The following is a 24,519-nucleotide window of genomic DNA, read 5'->3' as shown; positions in this document are numbered from 1 at the left end:
TGGGCAATGGCTAGATTCTGGAAATACTGATTGAGAATGTGTATTTCTATTTGGTCGGCAAAGATATACCGGCTGAATATCCGGTAGATGATTGTTTCGTCTACATTGTCTAGTATCAGAGTCTTGACATTGAGATGGAATAGGGGGTTTTCTGTGGAACTGTCTTTTAGAGTCTTTAAGTCGAATGTACTGATAATATGGTTGTCTGGTTGTACATTTGAAATAGTAAGAGTATCGGCAGTAAGGTTCTGGAATCGAAGTAGAAGGTAAATGAGATGTTGTATCTGAGATTGTGCTTGTCCAATAGTTCCGGTTATTCTGATCGTTGAGTAGCGCATGTTTTGACAGAAGCTATGACATATTTTGGTGATGTACCTTTTGAGACTCTTCTTTAGCCGGGCATGGCTAAGTTCGATATTGACTGTTTCTTGAAGTGTCCAAGTGGAGTCACTGAGATGCTCGCCACAGCATATAATGTTCTTTTGTTGAACTTGATCTAGTACAGTCATTGGGATAGCATTCAGATCGCAAAGTACGTTTAAAGTGTATTCCAAGTCATCGCGATATTCTTCATAGCTTATTTGAACGGTATCAGTTCTGATGCCATGCTTAGCAAGAGCTGCTGGAGTATAGAGTGATGTATAATAAATAGAGCTTCTACAGGGCATATTGGTGCTGATTTGTAAGATAACTTCGGTAGTGATTACTCGTGGCTCAGGTGGTATCTGATTTTGGTTGGACTGAAACGTGGGCTGGATATAATGTGGGTAGGATATAATACCTACAATAGTATGAACACAGACTAAAGCAATGTTGTAGTGGCCTAAGTACAAAAGAAATAGCCAGGTGACTTCTAAGGCCGTGGTTGGGTTGCTAGTTACAAAGTTCTCAAAACCAACTAAGTTTGTCTCAAGTCCGCTGGCGATGAGATGACTACAATGGACTAGCATGTGCTGGAGAAGGTTGAGATTAACGTCTATTGAGTTAAAGTACAAACCAAGCTTGTAGTTCTTTTTGAATGATAACCTACTAATTAATTGGGTGTTTTGAAGATCACTAACCGCCAAATAGATAACTGCAATTGGTCGTAGTAAGACAATGCCGCTGGATAACATATTTGAAAGACTACTTCCTGAAGATAAACACGTGATCTTACATTCAAATTTATAGTTGGCTTGGCTAATCGCGTTTTGTGCTTCTTTCCGACAGACATCTAAGTACATGTGGATATCGTCAGGCTCCATATCTGTCTCCTCATCAAACCAAAACTCCAAATACTTACAATCAACTATATTAATAAATCGAGATAGAATCTGCCGGCCCAGCTGACAAGAATTTAGGGAAGCTCTATAGTAATGAACATAAACATCAACTATCGAAGAGTAGATCACTCTAATGACAGCAATCATTCTTAGTGTGTTTAATGCACTCAATGCCTCTAGTGAGTTAGGTTCGCGAGGAATTGCAAACTCAATACTCGCGGCCGTACACTCTATTACATATTGAGGTCTAAGTTTTATGGGCTTAGATGTGCCTGGTGCAGAGTCACTGTTTAAGCCGGGTTCATCTGCTTGGCTAAGCATATAGAAGAACACAGACACGTGTTTCTTTCGGCAGTTAATTGTAAGGCCGATTGGCGACAGAGAGTTAAGCAGGCTTTTTGTTGTGGCTAAATCTAACATTGTTCTCTTCACTGGCACGTCAGCTTTATTGGGCTTTCCAGCCATATTCAATCGATCAATGGCATCCTCATCTATACCTACACTATCTCCGCTGTCCTTACTAGAATCGCTTGATATGCTGGCACTAGAATCATCACTGCTAGTATAGCTTATACCAATGTCGCTTGATCCACTCGCATTGCTTAGTAACACTAGTAGAACGCATAGCCCAAGCACCCAAGGGGTTAGTATTATCTTCATGGGACAAAGTTTAAGTAAAGAACGGCCTACAGTGCGATCAATGGTAGTATTGTGCCTGGTATTTGGAGTTCTCCACTGAGAAATAGTAGGGTCTAGTATATACTTTAAATTGCTTTCGATATGGTTGACAGATAGACACATAGATTGTGAAAATAAAAGAAAGATACTAAACTAATCTCAGAGTTACTTTGCAAGAAAGACCATGAACACTAATTGTTTGCTCGACTTAGAGCTTTCTACCAGCCTCGCCGGGAATAAGGCGGCAATCATCAGTTGTGGTGTCCTCGCAGGTCTCCACTTTAAAGTGAGTTATCTACAGGGGTATAGTTCTGTAATACTTATCGGCCTGGCACTGATCGCAGCGAGTGCGACTAAATTCTTGAATTAGAAATCACAATCTCAGATTAGTATTTATATTCTGCGCTTACAGACTATTTCAAGATGGCGTACGATAAAGAGATCCTAATCTATACTAACCCAACTTTCGTGTTATAGTGCTATACAGTTCTTAAATACTTATAACATCTTAAATTAACCCAACACCAACCCAATTCTTTTGAAATTGATCATATCGCATTTACTATTTAATGAGTTTTATTTCATTTTGAATATGCCTTATCTCAAAAGTCGAATTACTCTAGGTATAAATGAGAATTATCCATCTACAATACTTATGTGGAAGGTTATTGTTGGGTTATTGGTGGTGTTGAATGTTGTTTGTGGGTCGGCTGAAGATAGTAAGGATGAGTTGGCTTGTGGAAGTGGGGTTTGTGGTGAGAGAGCCCCGGCGGGTTGGAAATCGCCAAAGGATATAGTTGATCGATTGAAAGAGATTGGGTTTGAGCTCGATGAGAGTATACTGAAGGTGTTGGTTAAACCCTATACTCCAGTGCAGCCAACAGTTTCCGACTCCGATACTAACCCATGTCTAAGTTCAAGTGGGTTAGAAGAAAAGACTGGTCTTTCTATAGTAGATACTCGGACCAGATGGATGAAGTTTATCATGCCCAAGTATTCAAGTGCCAAAGAGGCTAACGCAGACCTTGAATTTCTAAATACGATCGCTGCCATCAAAGTCTCGGTAGCTTCGATTATGTATACGGATGCTAGGTTAAAATGCCGCCAGACGTGCATCTTAATTGTAACTCGAATCATTAACATGCTTGAGTGTAAGAAGCTAAAGCTCAATTTGAAGTGTACCTTAGAGCGCAATAACCAAAACCAGTCCATTTATGATGCTAGTTTGCGTGAGGCGAAGAGAGTCATCGGTCTTACTCCTAAATCACCATGTGCGCTCGTAGCTTGGGGCAACACTAACCTTTCACAATGGGGTGCGAATGCTATCGCCATAAAGCAACAGTTTTCATCTATCCACTTCCACCCAGTAGATAACCTTTCCCATAACCTTGACAATCTATGTTTAACGAAAGACTTCAAGGCAACTGTATCCCTTAGCTCTAAGAAACCTGAGGTTAACCTTCGATATCTCTTCTCAATTCCTACCAATTGTTCTAAAATCACAATTATGGCCACCTATAAGCCGTGCCCATTAATAGTAGGCCTAGGGGATTGCACTAAACAGTACAAAGACATAAAATTGCTGATTAGTTGGGACAATCTTCAACTGCTGGGTCGCACCTCTAAAGATAAAATCCATGCCCACAGTATTATGGTCCCAGACGACAATTGCCTTTATAAAGAAGGCTCTTCTTGTTCTGAACCACCAAAGAACACTGGGCATTGTATCTTTGCTGACAAAATTGTTGTTCAGATAAGCCCGGGTTTTCCTTATGAATTTAGTAAATCCACTACCTATGATTACATAAAAGATATCTGTGCTAAACATGGTGTATTGGTTAAAACAGCGGAGGTCTGCGGTAAAGATGACCAAGAGGACCTTTCTGAGACTCTAGGCATACTTGAGAAGCTTGATGCCTTGCCTAAATCAGCAACAGAGCCCTACTCTTTTAATATCAGTTGTGGTAGAAGACTTAAAAATGCCGAATATATAACGATTGAGGAGCCCGTTAACCTTAAGTTTGTAAATTGGGATAGTTTTTGTGATAGTAATAAGCCAAGAGATGGTATGCTTTTTTGCCAGCATATACACTACAACGAGATCAATATTGATGGGAGCGGTGGAATTGATTTTAATCCTTTTCATCTTCTCACTAACACTCTATATCTATTCCGAGATATTACTGCCAATAAGCTTACAATCAAAAATATTCGTAAGATCCGTGCGATCGACAATTTTCGTTGTGATGTTAAGGAGGAGATAACTCGCAATCCATTCCGATGCAATATGAGCGTTGATGTTTTGATACTGGATAATGTTAGTACTGTAATTGCCTTTTGGATCTTGGAGAAATATGACTTTGTTAAACCGGTAAAGGTGTATTTACAAAATATCAATTGCAGTGAAAATGATGCTATTAAACTAATTCGCCCTCATCCGCAAGTCCGAAATATTTCGGAGTTTGTGTTGGATAACACGATAATCAGGTAACTGTTCTGTTCTGAGTGTGAAGATCGCCCTGTTTGAAATAAAAACCCTCAGCATCTGAGACTTTGAATTTATCGTTATTGAGCCAAAGTACCAACCAAATGGGCCTCTTTTCTGTGTCTATGGCCAGGAATACAACCTTTCATTCGAATAGGTTCAACTAAAGATCGATTTAGAAACGGACTGTGATATATTTTATTCAACTATGTTTGCTCGAGAGTTTTAGATCCGTTTTTATAGATTAGATAGTGTTAGTGTTGGGTTGGATATGGTTCATTATCCGATGTTTACTCTATTAAAGACATTTCTTGAGACGAGTATCGATGTGATTTGTTAAATAAATATGGTTGTGTGTGAGGATGACGTCATATTGAATTGTAGCATAGATATGTAAAACTAAATTAGTCGAATCAGATTGATTCTATTAAAGCTGCGAGAATTAATAATATCAATTGATAGTTGCCGGCAAGCAGCTTGTAAATGAGCAGATGAGTATTGGGTTGGATTAGGTTTAAAACAATACTAACCCAAATTCGGTCTTTAGTTGAGTATGTATGGTTGAAAGGTACTATCCCATCCCCAGAACATGGTAATCAGCGTATGTAAATGCAAGTTCAAATAAAAGGCGTGTGTTCAAAACAAATGGGCTTATCTAGATCAGACCGACACTGAATTGGCTAGCGTCAGAAAGGAAGCAGAAGCTAGATAGCTGCTTGAGACCGTTCAGATAAAATAAGGCAGGTGGACTTGTTTTTTGGATAAGATTGCCAGAGCAAAGCACATCGTTGCATGTGCTCTTTCGGCAGTAGATTGTATCTAGATTGTGGCCTAATGTAAGCCTAGCCATATTGTATCTTATTTTTTATTACCGGGGTCTATGTCGCTATCTTCCTTTATATACACTCTATCAAGTAAACATGCTTCGAGCCAAACAAGCCAAATATCAATCAGATCTACCAACCAGAAAGCTCGTTTTCATATTAATCAGATGGGTTTACTTGCATTGGCTATGCCGGCTGAAGATTATATCAGAGGCAAACACTTAGAAATAGATGGGTCCTGGGTTAGCATGGGGTTATATGTCTTGCTTGTGTTGTTGGGCTCCGTTGCTAGTTCGGATAAACTCGACCAATTTGAAAAGAGAGATATACTAGCCTGCCCAAGTATAAGTCAGACGATTAATGACATGGAATCGATTGGCTTCTCATTTGCTAGTGACCCCTATAAGTTTGTGAAAATCACACCCTATGTTCCTAAATGTTCACCAACTCCGATTGCTAGTCCTAATCAGCCGTCAATACTAACCCTCGACCTACCACCAACCCGTCCTTATTATACGATATGTGTGCGCATGACACACCTCACATTTAAACTACGCAACTATACGACGCCACAAAAAGCTATACTGGCCCTGGCTTCCTTAAGAAAGATTGCTAGCATCAAGATCGCGAAGGCCATTATTATTGTGGAGGAGGGCGGTTCGAACGGTACTCTACTGAATTTGTGCATTCTGTCTCGAGTTGTTAACATGTTGGATTGTAGGTGCCTTCGAATTAGCCTTTTATACAAGCAGCGAAAGACGGATATCCGCGATGCCGATTTGGCTGCTTCTTTGGCCGAAGCACAGAACACTATCAAGCATGCCGGGAATCTGCTTGGTTGTTGGATCTACTTTTCGGTTACACAACAAAATAGACTTGTGCAACTGCTGAATAGTGGGATTACTTTGTTACGGCCCATTATAACGGTTTATCTATTAGAATCGGAGTATAAAAGTGTCCATCTTTTGCCCAGATTGCCTCTAGAAAACAACTACCACATTAGCATTAGGGCATGGAGTGGGATAGCTACGATAGATTTCACGTTTATTAACAACCATGCTCTTATCTGCCACAAGATTAGCCTGGGATGTATAAAAAGCACCAAAGTTAAACTACTTGGTCTTGAGAATGCTATCGAGAAACATTCGAAGATTTACTTGGTGGCTAGTTGGCCCGTTTTATGGTATATTATCAATAACAATGGCCCTCAAATCCGAGTTTATGGCGTTGCTGGCCTTAATGTTAGCTCGTCTTCAATGCAGCAACTTCTGGATGCATCTTTAAAAACTGACGACACTCCTAGGCCTCGGATCATTGCTACGGTAGGTGTTTCTAAAATCCTCAAGGATCTGCCCTGCAATTCTTTGGACAGCTACAAACGCCGCCATTCCTCGACCGTCCTTGCCAAGTATGGCATCTGTCTCAATGAAATCAGAATGTGCTATCTAATGCCAAGACAGGATTTTGGTGACACTATCTCCTTTCTTGTCGCCAGCAAGGCTTTATCGGTGCCAGCAATAGATCTTGGCGCTCAAGACATTAAGTGCTGTGGCAATGGACTTAGTGATCCCAGCTGGCAACTCCAAGAGACAGTTAACTTCCGGCTTGATGACGCTAAGCTAGACTTTTATTTGCTATGTTACACAACCCAGGGCCACGGCTGCCTTTGTCAGAATATATGCTACAACGTCATCAACATCATTGGAACATGCGCTGCCCATGGCCAACAAATTGACAAATGCCTTAAGTTACTGTGTATGCTGGGAAGCATCACTGCCCAAAAGCTTAGCATTATCAATATTCACAATAGCCCAAACCCCGCTCGTATTAGACTCAACCTAAACAATATAATGCGGCAAGATACCATAGAAGAATACAAGTGTCAGCTCAATGTCAAAATATTAGTGCTTGATAATGTCAATGTTCGCATTGTTTATTGGCTTATGGGGCGTTATGTTTTTGCCAGTTCAGTTGAATTATACCTTCTGAACCAACACTTTAGCAATCTTGCCATCGCCCGGATTCTATCTTTGCCTAGAACCCACCAGATCACGTCGCTTACCCTCAATAACTTCCTTGATCTAAATGAAGTTAAACTCTACCAGAAACAAAACAAGTCTTCGAAATTCTCACTCTTCAGGTATATAGAAGCACTGAGGGAAGGAAACCCCACTCTCCAGGGCCTCAACCTACACAAGCTGTTCCTACAATTGGGAAATATCGACTACGCCCCATATACTGATCTCCTTTATAGATTAGCAAGCTATCAAATCCAACCTCTAGCTAGCTTGTTCGAAGACTACCTTAGAAACCTGTCAAATCAGTCCACAACCAGCCCAGAGACCAAGACAGAGTTTGCTCTTTATAATATTGTCTTATCAAGGTTAGAAAAGGACCTTATCGATTGCTATTCACAATATCTGCCCCAGTCAAGCAAACAACCGTCGCCTCTAATTCCCAAAAGCTCTGTCGAGAAGTTAATCTTGCGTTTCAATGACAATCAGTTCCTGACTGCCACTGAGCTAGTAAATGTCATTCGCTGGGTCGGCTATCGATTTAAGAACATACACACAGTGCATATAGTAAATATTAGAATGTCAACAAGCGACCGAGATTTGATAGTCACACATCGCTACTTAACTGCTGATCTGGAGTGGTTTAGTTATATTTATTTAGAAGGTGCCGATACGAACGAGTCGGATGGTTCGTGTATTGAGTTAGTGGTTCGGTTTTATCCTGTAAGTTTAGAGATTGATGATTTGAATTCTGCGGCCATTTCTATTTCCATATCAGCCGACTCACTTGCTCGGTTTATCTCCTATCCCAAGGATCTTGCCGGTATTATCACTAAGAAGATTGGCTCTCTGCAGACGATCAAAACCCATCTCGAGAATAATGGTGCCGCTCTTAGATGTCCAGCCTGTCTTCGAGTGATTTATATTCCATGGACCATGATAAAGGCGGAAGAGCATGTCGCCAAGAAGCCTCGTTTAGAATTCGACCCCGATCACAACTTCCGAGAAGCTTGTTATTTTAAGTGTGGTCATCCTGTTTGTGCTATCTGTGTGGCTGAGTTTAAGCTCGACAATAGATGTCCAATCTGCCGAAAAACTGGTGTCTGGCAGGAAGTTCTGCGACTAATCGCTGTTTCTTTATCTAACTTCCTCGTGCTCGAGAGATGTGACAACCCGCCGGCTTCTGATCCCGCCCAACCTAAATCTTTGACCTGGAGCAATGGGTATGCATACTTCTATGCCAGATACACTACCATGACTGAACTTTCCATTGCTGTCGCTAATGAAAAAGCCAATGGCTCTTGTGACGCCATCTACCTTATTTGAGCAATTCAAGTCTAATAAAGCAACTGAAGATACATTTAGATTACACTATATCGAAAAACCAGACCACTTCCAATGACCAAACCCCCATTAACCAAGCCTTAACTCAACCCAATTCAACCTAACACCACCCACCCCTAGCCCAAAGATCAGCTCTTTTTCGAACTAACAAAGTAGATAGGGCCGATCAAATAAAACATGTTTGCCACTAATCTAATACTGATAAAACGAGACCAAATATTTAGCCAACACTACTTGGAAACTTATGGAAAAAGAACCAAGCAACTATATCTACTGCCCAAAATAGTCCGAATTATAACGTTATTAGATCTTTGGGTCTTCCACACTAACTTTTGAATAGTAAATAACAACTACTAGTAGGTTTTATTGATCAGCACCGAAAGATAACTATGAGCTTAGTGTAATATTTCAACTACCCGCTGGAACCTTATCCTTAATATCAGCAGCAGCCTGCACGATGGCCGGAATATTGAGCCATGTAATAAAGAAGAAGAAACCGAAAGCAATTATAGCGGTCGCAATAAGGAATCTAATTAAACGGCTAGCAATAACGCCTTTATAACGCGAGTTACAATTGATTTTCCAGTAGAAGCACTCAATTATCCAAGTAATTACAGCAAGAGCAATAACTATAACCCGGAAAGAGCCAGGAGTCAAAGTAATAGTGCATATGAGCGCAAGAAGAGCACCGGCGACGAAAGGAACTACGAAAAGCAGAGCTGGTTTGATGTTCCAAAGTTTCACTACTGGAATTGTCTTTTTGATCGCCTGATATATCCCAGCACAGCCACCCGCGCCAAGCAAAAGCGAACCAATCGTTATAACGCGTGTAAGAATATCCATATTCGTAATAAACTGCAAGCGTCCACCACCGACTGTGAGCTCGAAAGCGCCAATCCACACAAGAGTAAAGAAAAACACTGATAAGATCAAAAGCATAGCAGCCCGTAGACAAGTTGCCTTCTGACTAAGTTTTGCCTTTGCCTGACTAACTTCTTTGCTTTCTAGATCGCGCGGCTGCGCTATCTCAGAAAGCTGATGCCTGTAGTACTTGGTCCGGCCTTCTTCGTTTATGTACTGCCTCTTGCTGGATTTAGAGGAAAGGAGATAGGCAACACCATCCAATTGGGCGTTCTTATTGGGTCTCAGGCCACGATATTGTTGTTGAGGAGTTTGGGTCGGCGTACCAGTATAGGGGAGTTCATTTAACCCCAAATCTTTGAGCTGATCCTCACTCCAAGCATCATGGCTTTTGTGACAGTACACATCATTAATGATACTAAACCAACTATTCCTGATTGGAGTAATGACAACTGGAGGAAGGCCATTCTGAGTTACAGCTTGATCCATCCCATTATTAAACCGTCCCTTAACCATTTCTATATTCAGATCAGCATTCACATCAACCAAGAAGTCTTTTAAGTGATTGAAATGGACTTTAAGTTTCTGAATATAACCATTAGCCTGTTGTGAGGTCACAATATTATAATAGTATTTAGGCACTATCATATTCTCCTCAGCTTTCCAAACTTTATAACCAACGTCAAGATATTCATCACAAGTATCATAGTGTAAATCATTGAATAAATCGTCCTGTTCATAAAGCTCTGCGTTTATCTGGAAGGACTTCTCTCTGTTATCAATTTGCTTTTGAATGCGCCGACCTTCTTCCTTAAGTAAGTGCATGAGGTATAGTATGTGCTCATTTACTATGGGCATAATACGGGCTCGGTTGATAACATCCAGTTGATCAGCTAGTTCTGGGATTTTTGGGTTAGCTGAATCGTCCCCAATGATCTCCTGCTCTAGCGCATCATTTGCATTCTTCCATACCTCATAATGATATCCACCATAGACCTTCAAGGCCTGTTGAATATCAGTAATTAGTTGCTGTTTAACCTGTTCGTCGGTCTTTTGTTGATCCTTACTCTTACCACGCCAAACAGTATGATCAAGCTGAGCACGATGCAAGCCTTCTAGTCTCTTAAGCTCTTGTTCTAGATTTAGATTAATCCCATCCGGCATCTTGCCATAGAACGGATAAAGCATAGACTTGATCGTTGTACGTTTGTCTTCTGCGGCCTGAATATTACCTTCATGTTGATTCCTACTAACCTCTAGTTCGTCTTTCTTTGTTGCAAGGTCGGCTATGCTCCTTTCACGATCAGTAATTATAGATTGAAGACGCTGGGTTTCTGCTGCTTGAGCTGCTGGATCTGCTGGATCTATTTGAGCTGCTTGAGCTGCTTGGTCTGCTGGATCTATTTGGTCTGCTGGATCTATTTGGTCTGCTGGATCTGCTGGATCTATTTGAGCTGCTTGGTCTGCTGGATCTATTTGGTCTGCTGGATCTGCTGGAGGTTGATTGAGATTATTCAACTCTTGATCAGCTGCAGCCTTTTCTCCTTCCAGACGGGCCATTTCAGCATCAATTTTAGCGATTTGGATGGCATCTCTATCTCGCTTTGTCGTTTCTGACTTGATTTCATCTTGGATTTTACCCCACATGCTAAGGGTTAGATACGATTGGGCTAAGGACAGACGATCTAGTTTAAGATTTGCTGGTACAGGTGCAGTTATAAGTAAAGCCTTAACATTTCTCTTAGTTTGATCGGTCAAGTTATCATTACCGATCAGCTGATCTAATGAATTGGGCAGTGATTTTTTGGGCATAGAACTAAAAGTTTTAGTGTCTATATATAGAAATAGTCGGCCAATAAATGACGTCATAATTATATCTTGATTTGGGTGTGTTTTTAATGTTTATTTGGGCCTATTTGGGTTAATTTTGGTATTCGTGTTGGATTGATATTCTGTTTTGGAAGTTTAATTTAAGATGTTTATATCTATTTAATCGGAATTTGGCTTGAATGGGAAGTGAATCATTTAAACTCAGAATTTGATTGGCTTGGGTTGGTATTGGGTTGGTATTGGGTTGGTATTGGCTAATGGAGTCGATTAGTTATTGGGTAGAGGGTAGGGAGACCAATTAAGTAGAGATTAGTTAGTAGTGCTTATATATTGGGCACGGGGCATGGGTAGTATGGTAAGACTCTCATTGGAGCTGCTGTTTATTATGAGCGTAATTTGTTTGCCGGGCATTGAAACAGATGAGGTAACAGTAACAAGTGGACTTGGAAATGCCCAGCCGGAATTTATTATGGACTTGATTGAAAAGGAGACTTATCAACTCTTAGATCTCTGTCAAAAGAAAGAGAAAGATATGCAGAGTCTTTTTCTAAACTCTATCTTGAACGTTTATACACAAAAACTAGATGTCACTAGTCTGCCTGTCTTTCCAGAAACAGAACCCCATTATATTGATGCATTGATGATTAATAATCCAACTGATGATTTCCTTAATATCACTACTTCTGGTGAAAAGGTCTGTAAGGTCTTTGTTAAAGAGTTAGAAACTTATTCCGAAAGTAGTGAAGAGTCTATTTCTCGTGATGAACAGAGAGAGAAGAACATTTATGTAAGTCGAGAAGATATTTTCCATCCAATTCACTACAAGATCTATAAAGACCATTTTCGCCGAATAATTCCTTCTTTAAAGGCCTTGCTTATTGTTTTTCCTATCTACAAGCAAATTCATCCTATTTCTGATATGATCATCCGTTCATTTAGTCGGCCAGATATTGAGTTTCTACGAATTTCCGGCGATTCAACTATTGATCCTTCCCATATCAATGCATACTACACCATGCTTGTTCAAATCAAGTACTTCATTAAAGAGTACCACCGCCAAACTTCCTGTGATTTTATTGCTAATGAAGCCACTAACCTAGCCCTCTATTCAGTTTTTGTCCTCCACATTACCGGAGAACCCGAATCATACGCCGGTGTCAAAACCCTCCATATTTCCAACACCTGTTTCCGCCAAATCATCATTGATCTATCCGTTTTCAACGAATCTATCCTAACCGAAATAATCATCGAGCAAAACTACAGTCTCCGCCGTGTCCTTATCGTTGTCCCCGATACATTCCAACCCGCCAACATCCCCTCCATCGAAACAGACGAACTCAATGCCAACGCTATCTTCGAGTGCATAACCAAATCATCCTTCAACCAAATCAACAACTAAATTGACTTAACTCAATCTTAACTCAATCTTAACTCGAACTAAACACCAACACAATCTAATTCAAATCCAAATCTAAATCCAACTAAAATCCAAATCCAAACCAAGCTTTCTTTATTTTATGTAGCCTTTCTATCTATTTTAAACACAAATAAAGTTGGATATTCAAGATTAGATATTAAGTACTAAATAGTAAGCAGTAGGTAGTAAGCAGTAAGTAGTAAACAAAAAGTAACAAGCAACATTAAGATAAACCAGAATCAATTTAAATATTAGATATAAGTATAAGGGTTGATGTAATCAAAATCAAAATCAACCCAAACTTAACTCAACTCAAATCAAACTCAACTCAACCCAATCTTAACTTAACTCATCATAACTTGTCGAACAAGACTAGTTCGTTCACCACGTCGCATCTGAGTTGAAAGAACCAAAAAACAATCACCTTCTTGTGACCAAACAATATCCATCGGCTCTTCCTCCTCCTCTAAAACTCGCTTCTCCCAATACAACTCACCAGTCACTTTAAACAGACCTAAAGTATACCGATTAATCACCATCGCAAACATCGGTTCATCCCCAACCCAACACGAACACATCGCAATAATCGGATGGTTGGAAACAGACAATCTACTACTCAACTTCCAATCACCCCCATCTTCCTTATAAATCACCAAATCACCATTTTGCAAGACTGCTCCTAAGTATCCTACTTCTAACCACTCCACCACTACCATATCCCAAACTGTAGATACTTCTTTCAAAATACAATCTATCTCCCACTTCACTCCACACATTTCATCCGACCAAACCGAGTACAACACTATCTCTTCAGCATACCCACAACTAAACAAAACTCCCTTATACCACAAAACAGTCTTTACATCACTTTCACTATACTCAATAATCTCTTCAATCTCCCATTCACCCGTCTCCGACTGCCGCCAAATCCAAATAGATCCCGACCGCGTACTAACTGCCAACCGGCCCATCCCATCAAAAGCCACTGATTTAGCTTCAGTTTCAGCCCCTTCCAATTCCTGCACAACCTTCCCACGCAAAACATCAACCAGTACACACCGTCCATCAAAATAACAAACACCAACCACTCCATGCATTCCCCAACCTACTTCTATCCGTCGCACCAATCCATCATCTTCTTCCTCATCATCATCTTCCACCCCACAACAATCATCTCCATTACTACTAACATTGCTAATACTATTACTATCTCTATTACTCATATCTCTATTACTCATACTAATATCTCCATTAATATCTCTATTACTCATACTCATACTATTAACATTACTCATACTACTCATACTAATATCTCTATTACTCATATCCTTACTCCCACACATACTATTAATATCTCTACCATTAATATCTCCATTACTATCTCTACTACTACTATCTCTACTACTACTCATATCTCCATCCATATCTCTACCCCTACTCATACTCATATTAATATCTTTATCTGAACCTAAAGATAAATTAACGGCAGCAACCTCAATTGTTTTGATTTTTTTCACTATTTTCCAGACAGTTAAACTTTTCACAACAGCAATCAAAAGACCCCGACTATCACCAACAATCACAAGGTTTCCCATCACACAAATAGACCAGCACCATCCATTTAACTTCTTAACTATAGATCCCATTAAATTTTGCCTTTATTTTCTCTTTTTATTTTCAATCTATGTCCGAGAGTTCTACAGTCAGATACGATGAAATTGAAAAAGAGATAGAAAGAATGCAATCAGCCAATTCAAAAACAAGAGAAGAAAGTCTAGAAAAACTCTTTACTATCGCTACAGAGATAGGTAAACTATCTACTATCCAATATTTACTACCCTTTATCAAAACAATCTTAGATACAAATGAAGCCGCCAAAAGACCAATCATCAGACAGGTAGAACAGATAGCTAAAGAGTTAGTTCTTGATCTAAAACCGGTTATACTTATCTTTAAAGAGTTGTTTTTAACTAGAGATGAAGAGATAAGAAGAGAAGCAGCTGAATCTCTAGTAAGTATAGGATTAGTCTTAGGAGAGAAGAAAGAGTTAATGGCCGAGTTAGAACAAGTAGAGGAATTAGTTTTAGAGTTGGGACAAAGTAAGTTTATTATGCATCGCTTATCAGCCTTGGCTTTGATTAAGAAAGTCGTTAATGAAGCTCAATGTGCTTCTTATTTTAAACGTATTCGTTCTTTAGTTAAACAGTTATTAGTAGATACTTATCCGATTGTCCAAAAAAGAGTCTTATCTTTACCTGATGTTTTATCTGGATATTGTACAGCTGATGATTTACTGGAATTAAGTGAACGTTTACTTGATGAAAATGAAGATTCAGTTAGGAGTTGTTTTGATTGTCCAGCTGGTCTTTTACCTTGGTCAACGGCTTATGCTGAGTTCTTTATTCGTATATTTAAGAAGGGAGCAGTAGATGTAAGTTGGGAAGTACGTAATCGAGCGACTAGTCTGATTAAAGTAGCTTTAGGGTATGCTTATGAGACTAATAGTGGGGTAGTTAGTGATTTATTAGAAATACTAGATAATTTAATGACTGATAAGGAAGAATTAGTAAGAGTTAGTACGATTAAAGCTATTCCTGGGGTCTTCTTTGAAGTACCTCGGACTAAAGAGACGGTTTTAAGTCTAGTCGAAAGGGCTTCGCGTGATAGTTCAGCTCGAGTTAAACAGATGGTTCCGATGACTTTAGCTGGTTTAGCTGATGCTTTAGATAGGAGTGAGATTGAAGAAAGAATCTTGCCTATTGTACGACGTTTACTAGGAGATGAAGATACGGAGACTAAAATGGAGACTATTGCTCGTTTACGTTTACTTTATGCTAAATTAGGTCCTAGTGCGATTGCTAGTGCTTTAACTCCAGTAATTAGTGATTTAGGTAGTGCTAGTTGGCGGACAAGAACGGCTGTACTAAGAAGTATTGCTTCTTTATCGCGGCAGATAGAACATTCATATTTTGAAGTGCATTTAAAGTCGGCTTTCTTTCAGATGTTTACTGATCCGGTTTGGGAAGTACGGCGGGAGGCCGCTCGGATTTTAGCTGAGATTTCTTTGGCTTTTGGTACGGCTTGGGTCTTAGGTGAAGCTTTTCCGGCTTTAGACTTTCTTAGGACGAGTTCTAATTATGCGCAACGGATATCTTATGTTTGGGCCTTGGGAGAAGTCTTACGGACTTTATGGCCAAGAACGGTGCAACAAGCAGCCGCTAGTCTTTTGCAGGAATGTGCTAGGGATCCAGTGGCCCAAGTACGACTGGCGGTTGTTCATGCCTTACAAGCAAGTGTTCTGGAGCAGAGACCGGATATTTTGCAGACGCTTCTTAATGATCCACATCCTGAGATTGTCCGGGCAGTTCAGGAGTCTTTGTAATAGAAATAAAGCACGTATTAGTTGTATTAGATTGAATTGAGTTGGTATTGAGTTTGGATTGGTATTGAGTTGGTATTGGATTGGATTAAGTTGGTATTGGATTAGTATTAGATTGTGTTTATGTAGTATTCAGAGTATCCACTGCCATTCTTTGCTTGTATTAGGTTAGTATTGGGTTAGTTGCATTGCAGTATGTTTCAGAGAAGATAAGCACAAGTCAGCATATCTTTATTCTTCATCTGTAGTTCCAGGAACAAGAGATCAATCAAATTGGGTTAGAGATTGGTAGAGTACAACTCTAAACTATAAATACAGAAAGGAGTTTGGTTAAGAAGATACCAACCCAATACCAACCCAATTCAATAATCTGAAGAGTGTCTAATATGACTATGTCTTGGGTTGGTTTGGGTTGAAGCCGGCATGTAGCCACTCAATAACACAACACTTATTATTATCTTACTTATCTTGGTTAAGAGTGAAATTACAATCCCTTTATCAAATACATTCTTATTTATATCTTATAATCCAATCTAAGCCATAATGTAAAATAAGATTCCTAACCCAAGTTGACCTTAACAGATCAAGTCTTGCTATAAACCAATTTATGACACTTATCTCCTACAACAATCATCTAAATACTTATCTAAATACGTATATAAATACGTATATAACTTAACAAACTAACTATTCATCTAAATACGTATCTAAATACTAACTTAACACATATCTAAACCAAATACTCATCTAACTACTAACTTAACACATATCTAAATACTAACTTAACACAACCAAATCCATATCTAAATACGTATCTAAATCAAACCAAAACAAACTCAATACTTATCTAAACCAAAACAAACTCAATACTTATCTAAATCAAAACCAACGTAGAAATAAAGCCTTTTATTCAAGTTTACCGGCCAAGTCCATCGGCATGGGGGCAATTGTCGTGTTATAATGCTCTTCATACTTCTTGATCATCTCCCGGTCCTCAGCAGAAACCAAATTAATCGCAGTTCCTTTCCGGCCAAATCGACCCGCCCGACCTATTCTATGAATGTAGTTATCAATCTCCTTCTCATGCGGTACATCAAAATTAATCACCACACTTAACGTCTGAATATCCACCCCACGGGCTAATAATCCTGATGAAACCAAAGTCCGACACTTACCCTCCACAAACCGCCGCATTACTTCATTCCTTACTTCCTGCGGTAACTCACTATGGAACAACTCACAATCAAATCCTTTCTCCAGTAAGTTCTTCTGGATATTAATCGCTCGTTCTACCTTGTTACAAAAGATAACTGATTGCGAGATTGTACTTCGCTGATAAAGATCACATAAAACTTCAAACTTACTAAAATCAGCTGCTGCTCCTCGTTTCTCACCCACATCAATATAGTACTGCTTAATTCCCTTCAAAGTCTGATCTTCATCCTTTAAAGAGATAATCACTGGCTGATTAAGTATATCCTTAGTCACATCCTGCTCAGTCTTACCCCAAGTAGCCGAGAATAAACCTACTTGAATCTTAGAACTACGAATCTTATTATAGATAAGATTAATCGTTTCTAAGAATCCTTTCTTAAGCATTTCATCGGCCTCATCCAGTACAAACAACTTAACATTAACTAAATCTAACTTGCATATCTCAATTAAATGTAATAAACGACCAGGAGTACCTACTAGTACTTGTGGCTTAGAATTGATCTTATCTACTGTTTCGGCTAGTTTTATACCACCAAATACAGCTTCTATCTTAATGTCCGTACTAGCAGCTAGTCTTTTCAGAACACCTGTCGTCTGAATAGCTAACTCACGTGTTGTTTCCATAATAATTACTTGAATGTCCCTTAGTTTAGGATCAACTCGTTGTAAAGAAGCTATTCCAAAAGCAGCTGTCTTACCTGTTCCACTCTGGGCTTGAGCTCTTAAGTCTCGGCCATTAACTAGAGGGACAATAGCTGTCATTTGAATAGGAGAAGGTCTTTCATAACCCATTGAGTAAACACCTTTAAGAATATCATCACGTAAGCCCATAGACTCAAAAGACTCGGCTAAAACACTTTCACCCCCTTGTTCATCGATAACTAAGACTCCAGCTAACATTTGTCGGTTAGTTTCTGATTGATTGTCTTGATTAAGAGCAGATTCTATATCTAGGTTAACTTCTTCAATTTCAGCTTCATCTGTAGAAGTATTCTTATCTATATTTTGATTCTTATCTATAAATTCTTTCTTATCTTTAAAGTCATTTCTGAGGATGACGTCATCTTCAGATAATATTTCTTTAGACTTGTATTCTTTTCTTTCGGTCATAATTACATGGGTAAATTTTTTATTAATAAATAGATTTACAGTTCTTATCTGCTTATCTAAAAGTATCAAAAAATGTCTGGGGGTTGTATGGGGTAGTTGGTTTTTTAGGGGGTTTAAGTCTTTGGAGTTGTGAGTTAGGACTGGTGAAATCGTACTCTTCGTCTGGGACTTTGATAGCTCGATGGAAGGGGTTTTTGATATAGTAGGTATTAGATTGAGTGGTTAGTATTGAGTTAGGGTGGGTTGTGGTGGAGTTAGGGTGGGTAGAGGTGGAGTTAGGTTGAGTTGAGGTGGTATGGGTATGTGTGTTGGGGTGGGTAGTAGTAGTGGAGTTAGAAGAAGTAGTAGTAGTAGTAGAAGTAGTGGTGGAGTTGGGAGGATTAAGATTGAGATGTGAAGAAGATGGGGTGGTGGAGTTAGGATTAGGAGTTGCAGAGGTAGAGGTAGAAGAAGACTTGGAATGTGATGGTTTAGAGTGGGGTGGTTTAGAATGAGTTTGTTTGGGGTGGGATGGTTTGGAGTGGGTAGATGAAGTAGTATTAGGATGAGTATGAGTGGTATTAGTAGTAGAGGTGTTATTAGTAGTAGTAGATGATGAGGTAGATGAATTGATACAAATCCAGGTGGAATTATTGGGTGGTCTAATCTTGGCAATGTTGGCGACTTTGAAGGCAATGTATTCATAGACTTGGGGTGAGGCGGGTATTTTAATGGGGGCTAATCGGTTCTCTGTACCATGAGAAAGGACTTTGGTAAAAGTTACAGTTTGCTTATCTTGGTTATAAGATGAGAAAATACCGGAGTATCGTACTTCGGTCTTAGAAAGGATTTCGAGTTTAGTGTTGAGGTGTCTAATTAAGAGGTCCATGGAAAATATTTGTTGAGATGTACTGGGTTAATATAGCTGTAGGTTGTAATAAGTGTAGTAGGAGAGGTATAGGAGAGAGTAAGTGTCTGGGAAGGTGTGTAGATAGTGTAGGTTTAGTGGTGGGTGGAGATAGTAGGAGTTTAGAAGGGTTGGGTGAAGTTGGAAATTTGAATTTGAATTTGAATTTGGGTGGTCATGAGTTGAGTAATAATATGAGTAGGTGTATGTGTTTGGGTAGTGAGAGGGGTATGAGTATGTGTTTGGGTAGTGATAATAACAATATGAGTATGAGTAAAGACAATGAGATAGGTAATGAGATGGGTAATGAGATGGGTAATGAGATGGGTAAAGGTAAGTGTGTTTGTGGTTGTGTAGATAGTGAGGGTAGGAGTAGGTGTGGGTGTGGATGTACTAGTAGTAAGTGTGTTTGTGTAGAGGAGGGAGTTGAAGGTGCTGGAGAGTGTAGTGGAGAGTGTAGTGGATGTAAGTGCGAGTTGGGAAAGGGAACGGGAATGCTGGAGGTGGAAGGGAAGAATGGGCGGGAGAGAGTGGTGGTGGATGTTGGAATGCGGTGGATGGCTTTAGGGGGTGAGTGTTTGGGGTTGCGGTATAATGGTGAGTTGGTGCGGGGTATGCATATTCCTGAAGTGGTGGGACATAGAGGACTTGGGAAAGGAGTTGGTGAGAATAGTGTGGCTGGGATTATAAAATGTGGGGAAGTTTGTGGGATGGCGGAAATTGACGTGCAGTTGACGAGGGATAGACGGGTTGTGTTGTACCATGATATGCAAATTGGTGAACAATGGTTGAGTGAAATGGAGTGGTCGAGTTTAGAGGGGCGGATGGAATTGTTAAGTGAATTGTTGCTTAAATCAGGATCGGGGTTGGGATTGAATATTGAGATTAAGTATGTGGAAGAAGTTGGAGTTGGGGTGGAGGAATGGTGTTTGGAGATAGTTAAGATTATGCGAGGGGATTGGGTTAAGAATAGGAGTGTGGTTTATAGTTCATTTTCCCGGGCGGTTTGTTTAGAGATGAAGAAGTATAGTATTTGGGTCTTGTTCTTAACGGAGGAGTTGAGTAGTGAGTGTGTGGAGTATGCGCAGTCGGAAGGGTACTTAGGGATTGTGACGGAAGTGAATGAAGTTTTGAGTAAACCAGAACTGGTTGGGATGATTAAGCAGACGGGAATGATGGTTATAACTTATGGTGAGCGGAATAGTTCACTTATTGATGTATCAAGACAACGTATTCTTGGGATTAATGCTGTGATTTCGGATCATGTAGAGGTTTTAGCTAAGTTTCTTTTGAAATGACTTAGATATGTATTTAGATTCAGATTTAGATATGCTAGTTAGATAAGTTGTTTAGCTTTAAATAAGTAAATTGAGCTACCTTAGTTGGGGTAGTATTTAGTTAATGTTAGTTGCCAATTAGGTACAGTGTATAGTTCAGATAAGTGCTAGTAAATAATGGCTGGTTGTTCATTTCTTAGCACTAATTAGATAAGTAAATAGATATAATAAACAGTTTAGATAAATACATATTAAGTGCATGCCAATGCAGTCATATCTACTAACTTAGTCATCTATACTAACTCAGTCATATCTACTAACTCAATCCTAACTATACCAATGCAGTCAGATCTACTAATTCAATCCTAACTATACCAACTCAATCCTAACTAAACCTATACCAAACCAATAAACTAAGTTAATTATAGTAGTATGCACGTATGTGCTTAAATGGATATACATACTGGGGTTTATTTGTGCCTATCAAGGTAGGTGAAGATAAGGGATTCTAGTGTGATTTTACGTTGAATGTCCTGGAGGCGTTGGTTGAGGTCTTGCTGCTGGGCTTGGATAGTGGCATGGGGGCCTTGGAGTGTAAATGTAAGTGTGTGCTGGTTAAGGACGTACTTGTAGGGCACAAGAAGATGTTTGTAGTGTCGGTGTGGATAAGTTGTTGTGAACTGAATAGTGGTGCTGGAAGTGAGTGGGAACTTTTGGAAAACCGGCTTATCTAAATGGAGTTTCATAGACAAGAGTTAGTAGGAAGAGAGAGAGATAGTTCAATAAAAAAACAAGTAGGAAACTAGGCGAGAAAAGATGCTTTCTTAGACGGTACATTTCCTGTGCTGATTTAGTTAGTTTTTGGCGAGGAGAAGATCTGTCTTGTTTGTAGATTTGGTGATAGATATTGTTAGTTTTTTGGGCAATATCGGGCCAGCGATAAAGAGCACGGACTGTTTGATGGGAAATGAGTTTGTTGTACTTGGCAATCTTAGGTAGAGCTGTTTTAATACCGGTGATAATTCCGGCGGGTGTGGCTGGAGTAAGAGTGATCATATGGGTGGGTAAAACTTCACTAATTCCATCCACATTAGTACTGACTACATAAAGTCCACAGGCGGCTGCTTCGACAATTGAGATACAGAAGGCATCGGTGAGTGAAGTGTTCAGAAAAAGATCGGCTTTAGTAAGGACTTGTTGGACCTGGTTAGAGTTAATATTACCCAGGAAAGAAACTCGGGTGTGTAATTGGTGAGCATCAACCGTATGTTCTAGTAAATCTCTCTTATCTCCATCCCCAGCAATAATAAAGCGAATACGTTCATCTAGTTGGCAAATAGTAGGTAAAGTCTCGGCTAGAAGTACGGCGCCTTTACGGAAAGTAAGACGGGAAACAACGGCAATAGTAATAATAATGGCCGGAGTGGGTTTAAGTGCAGTAGGACTAGGAATAAAGTCATCTGTGACGGCATTAGGAATTACAGCTATCTTTTCTGGATCAATGTTCAAACGAGCGGCCGTGTTAATTCGGCTGGCTTGGGAGACACAGATGATTTGGTGGGCATCAAGCATACTTAGCTGGAAAGCCGTAGCAGTTAGTGCCCCGCCCAGTGTATTGACCTGGACTAAAGAGTGGTTGGTGAAACAGACGGCTAAACCGAGCATACGGGCATGAAAGACACCTTCTAGGGCTAAGGTTGTACACTGATGGCCATGGACTATATCTATTTGCTCATTAAGAAGAATCCGGGCAATAGGAGCGGCAGTACAGAAGAAGGTAGGAAACACAGCCCCACCAAAGATAGAAAGAAGGTCTAAATAGTAGGTTTTGAACCCTAGCACTTCCTGTACACCAACTAGCCCAGTGTTAGAGTGGGTAATAATAATAATGGTGTGACCAAGTTGGCGTAGTTCTTTGCTAATGTTTAAGATATGATTCTCTACTCCGCCAACCCGTGGATAGAAGAAATCGCTGATCATCGCAATTCGATATCGCATGCAGAACAAAACATTTGCATTATAAACTTAGATTGTGTTTGTTGTGGAATGGGAAATGTATTAGAGCATGAAGAGAGCAAAGTTAAGCCAAAGGTTTTGAAACCTGATGGAAAGATAGGACCTGATTCTGGCCTAATTTTAGAAGAATCACCTTCAAAAAGCAGATACGGAAAATTTCAATGGCGCGAGCTGTTATTTGTTTGGATCTGTGCTTTAACTGTGCGCATATATCGGATTGAGCGTGGCGGGTTTGTGATCTGGGATGAAGCTCATTTTGGTAAGTTTGCCATGCACTATCTGGACCGAGAGTTCTTCTTTGACGTGCACCCGCCGCTTGGTAAGATGTTGACCGCCCTGAGTGCTTACTTGGCGGGAGTTAAGGACCGGTTTGCTTTTGAAAGTGAAGCGGCTTATCCCTTAAGTGTGGACTATGGGGCTATGCGGGTTTTCCATGCCGTTTTTGGGGCAGTCGTACCCGCTTGTGTTTATGCGATTGTACGGTCGTTGGGATTTAGTCGGCTGACAGCTCGTGTGCTCGCTTTTGCTGCGGTTTTTGATAATGCCTTGGTTGCGATTTCTCGTTTGATTTTATTAGATCCGTATCTGCTGGCAACAGTAGTCTTTTCGGAAGTCTTCCTAGCCCGGGTGATCATGGACTCGCGCCGGTTACAACGACTTGGCCCTGATTTATTAGGACTTGGTTTAGGAATTGGTCTAGCTATGAGTGTTAAATGGATTGGTTGTTTGACCGTTGCCCATGTAGGTTTCTATGCTACTTATGTTTTGTTATGTGAAATCCGCGCCCGGCGCTTAGCAGCTATTCGTTTATTTGTTCGTTTGGCACTTGCGCTAATTGTCCTGCCAATCTGTGTGTATGCGCTTTGCTTTGCCGTGCACTTCCATATCCTGAACCGTTCAGGACCTGGTGATGGCGATATGAGCAGCCGCTTCCAAGCCCATCTCCAGAATAATGAAATGCTAGCCAATGAAGAGAAAGTCCTCTACGGCAACCGAGTGACTTTCCGTAACTCCATTCCTGCTACCGGCCTCCTCCACTCCCACGTTGATCGCTACCCCACGGGTGAACAACAAATCACGACCTACCCCCATAAAGACTCTAACAATCATTGGCGCATTCTTATGGTAGGTACTGATCCCGACCAAGTTCACTACCAAGAAGACCTCGTCCTCATGCATATCCAAACCAGTGCCTACTTAGCCGTTGAGCCCCGGGCCGCCCCCCTTTCTCATGGCCACTTAGTCGCCGCCCTGACCAAAGAAGAAATGAACGGTGCTATCCAAGGGAATACCGTATTCACGCTTGAACCTGCCCAGAAACCATCCACTCCCCACTCAACCGTTGCACCTATCGACTCTTTCTTCTACATCCGGAATAAGTCCAATCGTTGCTATCTCACCTATACCGGTAAAAAGCTCCCAGCCTGGGGCCATAAACAAGGTGAAATCGTCTGTACCGAGGAAAAGTCCGCCGGCTCACTCTGGAATATTGAAATGAACCAAATAGATGATCAACCCCGTCTACCCAAACCACCCCAAACTCCTTCGACTAAAGACTTCCTCCAAAACTTCCTCGAACTCAATCTCGCCATGAATGCCGCTAATAATGCCCTCGTTGATGATGGTAAAGATACAATCGGCACCAGACCCGAGCAATGGCTCTTCCCGCGTAAATGGCTACGCTTCAATCGCTGGGATGGCACAATTCCCCGTTTCGCCATGGTCGGCAACCCCTTCACCTGGTACTTAAGCACACTCAATATTCTAACTCTTCTTCTAGCCACTATCGCTGCCTTTCTCAAACCCAAGAAATCAACCAATCGCTACCTCTCCCGCCGCACCGGCCGACTCTACCTTGTTTTTGGCGGCTGGCTCATTCACTTCCTCCCCTTCTTCCTAGTCAACCGCATCAAGTACCTC

The 24,519-nt window shown here is 40.4% G+C and overlaps 12 protein-coding genes across 12 annotated transcripts; 6 read left to right on the top strand and 6 right to left on the bottom strand.

Annotated features, from left to right (window-relative positions):
• Positions 1–2,063, bottom strand: NEHOM01_2065 (uncharacterized protein; the record flags this gene model as incomplete). Its single annotated transcript, XM_051490943.1, has 1 exon — positions 1–2,063. A coding segment is annotated over one exon (2,063 nt), but the record flags the coding sequence as incomplete, so codon positions are not given.
• A 469-nt stretch (positions 2,064–2,532) lies between these two features.
• On the top strand, positions 2,533–4,431 carry NEHOM01_2064 (uncharacterized protein; the record flags this gene model as incomplete). Its single annotated transcript, XM_051490942.1, has 1 exon — positions 2,533–4,431. The coding sequence occupies one exon, from the start codon at positions 2,533–2,535 to the stop codon at positions 4,429–4,431; it is 1,899 nt and encodes a 632-aa protein (XP_051346902.1).
• Positions 4,432–5,305: 874 nt separating this feature from the next.
• NEHOM01_2063 (uncharacterized protein) lies at positions 5,306–8,590 on the top strand (the record flags this gene model as incomplete). Its single annotated transcript, XM_051490941.1, has 1 exon — positions 5,306–8,590. One exon carries the CDS (start codon positions 5,306–5,308, stop codon positions 8,588–8,590), a length of 3,285 nt encoding a protein of 1,094 aa, XP_051346901.1.
• Positions 8,591–9,016: 426 nt separating this feature from the next.
• Positions 9,017–11,281, bottom strand: NEHOM01_2062 (uncharacterized protein; the record flags this gene model as incomplete). Its single annotated transcript, XM_051490940.1, has 1 exon — positions 9,017–11,281. One exon carries the CDS (start codon positions 11,279–11,281, stop codon positions 9,017–9,019), a length of 2,265 nt encoding a protein of 754 aa, XP_051346900.1.
• A 403-nt stretch (positions 11,282–11,684) lies between these two features.
• Positions 11,685–12,698, top strand: NEHOM01_2061 (uncharacterized protein; the record flags this gene model as incomplete). Its single annotated transcript, XM_051490939.1, has 1 exon — positions 11,685–12,698. The coding sequence occupies one exon, from the start codon at positions 11,685–11,687 to the stop codon at positions 12,696–12,698; it is 1,014 nt and encodes a 337-aa protein (XP_051346899.1).
• A 362-nt stretch (positions 12,699–13,060) lies between these two features.
• On the bottom strand, positions 13,061–14,362 carry NEHOM01_2060 (uncharacterized protein; the record flags this gene model as incomplete). The annotated part of the gene is made up of 1 exon (XM_051490938.1): positions 13,061–14,362. One exon carries the CDS (start codon positions 14,360–14,362, stop codon positions 13,061–13,063), a length of 1,302 nt encoding a protein of 433 aa, XP_051346898.1.
• A 38-nt stretch (positions 14,363–14,400) lies between these two features.
• NEHOM01_2059 (serine/threonine-protein phosphatase 2A regulatory subunit A) lies at positions 14,401–16,098 on the top strand (the record flags this gene model as incomplete). The annotated part of the gene is made up of 1 exon (XM_051490937.1): positions 14,401–16,098. One exon carries the CDS (start codon positions 14,401–14,403, stop codon positions 16,096–16,098), a length of 1,698 nt encoding a protein of 565 aa, XP_051346897.1.
• Positions 16,099–17,001: 903 nt separating this feature from the next.
• Positions 17,002–18,420, bottom strand: NEHOM01_2058 (ATP-dependent RNA helicase; the record flags this gene model as incomplete). The annotated part of the gene is made up of 1 exon (XM_051490936.1): positions 17,002–18,420. The coding sequence occupies one exon, from the start codon at positions 18,418–18,420 to the stop codon at positions 17,002–17,004; it is 1,419 nt and encodes a 472-aa protein (XP_051346896.1).
• A 52-nt stretch (positions 18,421–18,472) lies between these two features.
• On the bottom strand, positions 18,473–19,288 carry NEHOM01_2057 (uncharacterized protein; the record flags this gene model as incomplete). Its single annotated transcript, XM_051490935.1, has 1 exon — positions 18,473–19,288. The coding sequence occupies one exon, from the start codon at positions 19,286–19,288 to the stop codon at positions 18,473–18,475; it is 816 nt and encodes a 271-aa protein (XP_051346895.1).
• Positions 19,289–19,305: 17 nt separating this feature from the next.
• NEHOM01_2056 (glycerophosphodiester phosphodiesterase) lies at positions 19,306–20,604 on the top strand (the record flags this gene model as incomplete). The annotated part of the gene is made up of 1 exon (XM_051490934.1): positions 19,306–20,604. One exon carries the CDS (start codon positions 19,306–19,308, stop codon positions 20,602–20,604), a length of 1,299 nt encoding a protein of 432 aa, XP_051346894.1.
• A 705-nt stretch (positions 20,605–21,309) lies between these two features.
• NEHOM01_2055 (phosphatidylinositol N-acetylglucosaminyltransferase subunit A) lies at positions 21,310–22,581 on the bottom strand (the record flags this gene model as incomplete). The annotated part of the gene is made up of 1 exon (XM_051490933.1): positions 21,310–22,581. One exon carries the CDS (start codon positions 22,579–22,581, stop codon positions 21,310–21,312), a length of 1,272 nt encoding a protein of 423 aa, XP_051346893.1.
• A 48-nt stretch (positions 22,582–22,629) lies between these two features.
• On the top strand, positions 22,630–24,519 carry NEHOM01_2054 (dolichyl-phosphate-mannose-protein mannosyltransferase; the record flags this gene model as incomplete). Its single annotated transcript, XM_051490932.1, has 1 exon — positions 22,630–24,519. A coding segment is annotated over one exon (1,890 nt), but the record flags the coding sequence as incomplete, so codon positions are not given.

The sequence above is a fragment of the Nematocida homosporus genome (assembly GCF_024244095.1).
Source record: "Nematocida homosporus strain JUm1504 chromosome Unknown 4442, whole genome shotgun sequence".
Classification (NCBI taxonomy): domain Eukaryota; kingdom Fungi; phylum Microsporidia; genus Nematocida; species Nematocida homosporus.
This window is presented reverse-complemented; position numbering and strand designations above follow the sequence as displayed.